The 6,061-nt window shown below is 43.9% G+C and overlaps 1 protein-coding gene across 19 annotated transcripts in view; it reads right to left on the reverse strand.

Annotated features, from left to right (window-relative positions):
- The window catches only part of SORBS1 (sorbin and SH3 domain containing 1), a 145,871-nt gene extending 140,636 nt beyond the window's left edge, over nucleotides 1–5,235 (reverse strand). For 13 of the 19 annotated variants that reach the window (XM_042909212.1, XM_042909211.1, XM_042909216.1 and 10 more), the window contains exon 1: nucleotides 4,872–4,919. In XM_042909212.1, coding sequence (XP_042765146.1) covers nucleotides 4,872–4,904 — 33 coding nt within the window. In that variant the 5' untranslated portion in view covers nucleotides 4,905–4,919. Of the gene's footprint in view, nucleotides 1–4,871 lie in introns of all 19 variants that reach the window. The other 6 variants (XM_042909213.1, XM_042909203.1, XM_042909209.1 and 3 more) reach the window with 2 other exon arrangements.
- Nucleotides 5,236–6,061: the final 826 nt, after the last annotated feature.

The following is a 6,061-nucleotide window of genomic DNA, read 5'->3' on the forward strand; positions in this document are numbered from 1 at the left end:
TCCCTAAACTGTGAGAAATAAATTTCTGTTGTTTTTAAGCCCAGTCGTGGTATTTGGTATGGTGGCCTGAAAAGACTAAGACATTGATTAATTACAAAGTCCAATTTTTGAAGAATGAAAAATACCATGCAATGAGGTATACTAGCATCCTTAATACAGTTTCTCTTTCTATGGACTGAACAGTGTCTAGAGAGCATCACTCTAGGCATCAAGTGACAACAATTCTGTGTTGTACCACATATCTCAGACTATTAGGGCAGATCCAAATTCAAATTTTCTATCTCTTTTACCAATAAATAATTTCACTTCTCTCCAAATTCCAGTTTTCCAGAAACCAGTAACCAAATAAATCAAGTCAGTAAGCATTGTAAGTAAATGTAACAGTAAATCACAACAGACTAAAAACCCGCAAAAAGAAGGCTCACACGCTTACCTCCAGAACCCAATAGGTCTATAGCTGTAGATGTGATGCATATTTGTAAAAGGCTCAACGTGGAGCCAATATGACAGCAGACACAGACGGGGCAGCAACATAAATTCTAAAACCAGAATCTTTAATTACCTATGTCCCTAGGAAGCAAATTGGCAAGAAAGGTGGGTAACACAGGCTTTAAAAAAAAAAATTTTTTTTTCGTGATATACTATGAAGTCAGAAAATTCTGAGCTCAAACTCCTTACTTTCTTTACCATTACCAGGTTGAACCCTATCAAATGGCCTTTAAGTCAAAAACAATCAAATATTAGAATATCACATTACTCAAATTAACACACAACATTACGAGGGAACAGAAGACCGCTGTCATCGAAGACAGCCTCGAGCATGGTTTCAGGAAGATTATCTCTAATTCATAATGGTTTTCTTCAATGAGTTCTGGGGTGGAGAAAGCAGGAGGGGCTGAGGTTAACAGTTAGTTGCTTAAGTTACCAAAAACTCCACTGACTAGAACTCTTCATCTTCTAAGCGGCCCTATTAAAGTTTCACTGCAGAATAATTTATGAGATGTCTGAGGAATGCTGTGAAAAAAAATACGTCTGACATTTAAGACTATTTTAAAACACCTCTCTTGTACAAAGAGCTGGAGGTGTGGCAGGTCGGGCCTTGCTCATGCCTGGGGAGAGCTGAAGTTTTTTGCGGTTTGGGGCAGAGACCCGGCACAGCTTCAAAGCTCCGAGGCCCAGGCGGGCTCTCCAAGCCCCCGGAGGCGCGACCAGGCCAGGCAGAGACGGCATCTCTGTTCCTATTTGGGGCCTCGGCACTCTGTTTGCCCTTCAAGGTTCCCTGCTGCCTAAGGAAACATGCAAAATATTTCCGTGAAGCACCGCTGTGTGGAAGCAACAGGAAATAAAGGTTTACTCCAGTGACTCCCTGCTAATAAAGAGGCAGGGGTCGCATCTGAGAATCAGGGTTTTCCAAGCGACTTGTTATTTTTACCAGATGTTTTCAAAGGCAGGGCTTGTGCACAGTACTTGAGAGGTTTTTTTGTTTTCTAGAATCAAGAGGGCTTAACCATAAGATGTATTTTAATGGAGCAGGAAAAGCCAATCCAAATTCAAAAGGATACGGGGAAAGTGGCCTCCTCAGAGACACGACTTGTAAATTTTCTTAGTGTATAAGAGAAATGAAGCATTCATATCTGAAACTTCCTAAAGGAGGTAAAATCAGTTCTTAAAAAATTCAACCTTTACCACATTTTTGTATTAAAAAATTTAATGTTTATTTGTTTTTGAGAAAGAGAGAGAGACAGACCAACAGAGAGTGAGCAGGGAAGGGACAGAGAGAGAGAGAGACAGAATCCGAAGCAGGCTCCAGGCCCTGAGCTGCCAGCACAGAGCCCGACACGGGGCTCGAACTCACAAACCGTGAGATCATGACCTGAGCTGAAGTCGAACGCTTACCCAACTGAGCCACCCAGGCGCCCCTACCTTTACCACTTTCTAACAAAGGTGTTAAGCTATGGAGACTTCACTGGGCAAGCATGGCCCCAATGTAAAAACTGGAGTCAGAAGCACCCAAGGATCCCACCATGCCTTCTTCCTTCTCCCACATGCCTGCCCACCTCCTACCACCAGCACTGTCTCCGTTTGGTGGAGGCACCTGGGCATAGAGCGCTCTTCCATGCTACGCCCACAGCAAGCCCTCCCAAGCTGCGCCATATGTCTCAAAAGTTTCCCTCTACCTTGTCCTACCCCCAACAAGCTATGCTGCCTCATTTGTGTCCTTCAAATGGCTCCCATATCCTCCAAGCCTATTTTCTAGAATGGGACCAACCCGAAAAAAAGGACAGATGATGGATTTCCAGAGCTCCAACTTACTGCCTTTCTCTCTCTCCCATATATATGGAATCTATATTCTTTTGTTAATTTACATTATTTGCCTAATGTGCTATTTTCTCCAGTCTACTGATTGTTCAGAGCAACACATCTAGCTCAGAACATGAGCTTCTAGAGAGCAGTGTTTTCAGCCTCATCACGCGGAGAAAGACTGAGGGAAAAGAGGATGTTCCCCTAAAGAAATATGTGGAGAAAGCGTGGGGTTGCGAGTCTGACATCGCAGTTGGAATTTTGCCTCCATTCTCCAACTAGCATCGAAGGTAACTTCCTTTGCCTCTTTCAAGTTCACATTCCTCTTCTGCAAAGTAAGAAATAATAAAACCTATCTTTGGGGTGATTATGAGGACTGTACCGGCTACGTGAAAAACCCTGCATATACAGAGAGGAATAAGTCCTGCGTCAACCATTGTTGCTTTTCCCAAACTCTGCCTACACCTTTTATAAATAGTTCCTTTATTTAAATCTCCTTAAATTACCTGATTTGAATGTGCCATAGGATTCCTGCCAGGACTCCCAATACACTCAGTAAGTGACATTTTCCTTATCTTTCCCACTTCTCTCCTAGTGTATGGTTTTCTACTGAAGAAAAACTTGCTGCTTTAAAAATATATTAACCTTATATTCTTCAATGTTTCGTTACTTCCATTTTGTTCCAGTGCTCAAGTTGTTGTGTAAGTCTGGTTTACCCAAATTATAAATTCTGGCATTATGTCTGATTTACCTGCATTTGAAGTTTCTGAATTTCACACTGGTTTACCGGGCTGTAAAATCACAAGGCTAATAGGACCCTATCCCATCACCTAGGCCAGCATCTCCCAAAACATGTTCCACAGAACAGTGCTGCCAGAAAAGCTAGCGTGTGGCAAAAAAGGTGTTCTAGAATCTAACAAATTTGCAATGTCTTTCCATGGCAACTCTCAGTGACCTTCAGTGATACCTTTAGGTATCTGAGAAGTCTAGCCATAAGGAATCCCACTGAAATGCACTCAAGCAGCATTCTGTTAATTTATTTGCCCACAGAACCATTTCCTCCTCCCTCCCTTTAGGGCACCCATTAACGCCATGCAGAACAAACTTCTACATAGTCCCAGTGGAATGGGAGAGCAGAAACAGAAAAAACCCTTCCTAAGGTCAGTTTGTAAATGACGGAGGTAGCTTCAGGCCCAGACCTCTCCAACCCCCAAGCCCCAGTTCTTCTGGCCATACCAGAGGGTCTCTAACTTCATCACACAGAGGGATGGCCAGGAGCGATGGTTAACTGTAGGCTGCTGTGTCTGACCCTAAACTGTCTAAGTCAGTGGATCTGGTGTGTATTTCCAACACTTCTTGGGTGCTGCTGCTGCCAGAAGAATCACACTTTGAGAAGCACTGTCCTACACCCGCCCGCAGCAGCACAGAGGCTGGGGCGTGCCTCATCCCAGAGGGAAGACCTGGTGGGGAAGCCAAGGCGTCAACTCGGGAAAATGCCTACAGGACAACAGGGTTAATAATTAACGGTTCAACACACGAGGCTGTATCTAACAAATGACCAAACGGTCCAGAGTTAACTACCAAAACTGGACAGTGGGAATTACTTGGTGTGAAACGATAGGAAAGTCTGGAAAACGAGAGAGAGAGAGAGAGAATGGGGTGCCTTGGTGGCTCAGTCGGTTGAGTGTCTGACTCTTGATTTCAGTTCAGGTCATGATCCCAGGGTTGTGGGACTGAGCCACACACCAGGCTCTGTGCTGAGCATGAAGCATGCTTGAGACTTTCTCTCTCTCCCTCTGCCCCTCTCCCCCACTCATGTTCTCTAAAATTAAAAGAGAGAGAGAGAGAGAGAGAGAGAGAGAATATAATTGGGAAGAACATTCCAAGTGGTAACAATGGTTCCTATTATCCAAATATTTGTTTGCAGAATGGTGGAGGCCTGGCTGTGCATGTCTTTGGAGAGCACCCTGGTTCTTAATTTGAATATGGGTGTGACTGCTATTTCAAAAATTCACAGCAAAACACTTAATGCAAAATAGAGTAGCTGCTCTCCAAAGTGATTTGGAGGATGGAGCAAAGGTCTTCCTGCTCCCTTTCCAGCTGTAGCTTCACTTCCCCTGTTCGCCCTCTCTGCTTGGGCGCCCAGCTGCCCACCTCCAACACATTAAACCAAGGGACAAGCAAAGCTGGCCACGGAGTCTATAAGCCAGCTGGCTTAAGTTTTGCCTTGGGAAGTGGGGGTAAAACAGTCAAAGCCTGCAAGTCCCTGCAAATGGAGTTTGATGAAGTGAAACATTTTCGAGACATCCCTCACCCACACCTATCTCCTCCCCCAAAAAGAATTATCTGGGAAAATCGTTTTTATAAGTTAGCTATAGCAAATTATCTCAAAAGGAATAGCCAAGAATGAAAACACCATTCTCCATGACACTCCAGGAGCTGTGGCCCCGAACTGCAATCTTGCAATACTGGTACTAGCTACTGCTTTCAAAGAGCCAGGAATGACCTCACTAGGGTCATGGCAAGCCTGACTCTCACTCACTCGCTGGCATTCACTGAAAACTGGTTACCACAAGGTAAGAGGCAGGTGACACATGAGACATCTACTGTCCTCCCGGCTGAAGCAGTGAAAGCACATCGGTTAATCACAGGGTGAGTCAGGAGCGTGGAGATGAAGAACACTGGAGTCAGGTGGAAGAGGTTACTCTCAGGCGATTGTGCGGATGGCAGGAGGAAGCAGGATGCAGGACGGGAAAGGTAGGAAAATTGATAGTTCATGAGCACCTGCTCTGTGCCATATGCTGTTGGGTCCTTCACTTACTCTTTCCTGTCATCCGCAAAGTCCTATGAGCTGGATTGATGTCTTCATTTATAGATGGGGAACCAACGCCCAGGAAGTGAAAGCTCAAACAGCTGGCCAACACCAATATGGGGACTTCAGCTTTGGTTTATCTGAATCCAAAAGTGATGGTCTTCAATGATGTAAGATTCACAGATGACAGGAGACCTTGTAACTTCCACCGACGTTAAATCAGGGTAAGTGCACTCTCCAGTCCTTCCCTAAGTTTCAATTTATCATTTCAAATGTAGTGAAATCATTAAATAAATTTGAGTTATATACACATACGTATACAATGTATTTACCTAAATGTAAGACATTTAAGTATCATAAAGTTCTAAGTTAGTTATGGATGGGGGAAGATTTTGAACCATTTGTTAAAAATTATCACCATGGGCGGGGCACCTGGGTGGCTCAATCAGTTAAACATCCCACTCTGGATTTCAGTTCAGGTCATGATTTCATGGTCATGAGATGGGGCCCCACGTCAGTGCTCTCAGCGTGGAGCTTACTTGAGATTCTCTCTCTCTCTCTCTCTCTCTCTCTCTCTCTCTCAAAATAAGTAAATAAACTTCAAAACAAATTATCACCATAGGCAATACATTTTATGCCTTTGAAGGGGTCTGAACACCTGAGTAGAGTGGCCAGAAATGTTTCCTTTTCTCCTCCAGGATGTTACACAAAAGCAACGAGGAAATGGGGGAGGGGTGGATGAGCATGACATTTCAGTAAATTTAGGAGCTACAACCTATACACAAAAATTGTTTACTACTAGTAGTGGGTCAGAAATACACAGAGATAAGTGCATCTTAAAATTCCGATGTTTCCACATCACCCCAAATGACACTATTAATAAATACGTACAGACCGGTCTACATGCCTGGCACGGTCTATAAGCTTTCTATAGACTAAGGTTGTTGG

This window comes from Panthera leo, chromosome D2, assembly GCF_018350215.1.
Source record: "Panthera leo isolate Ple1 chromosome D2, P.leo_Ple1_pat1.1, whole genome shotgun sequence".
NCBI classification, from domain to species: Eukaryota; Metazoa; Chordata; class Mammalia; order Carnivora; family Felidae; genus Panthera; species Panthera leo.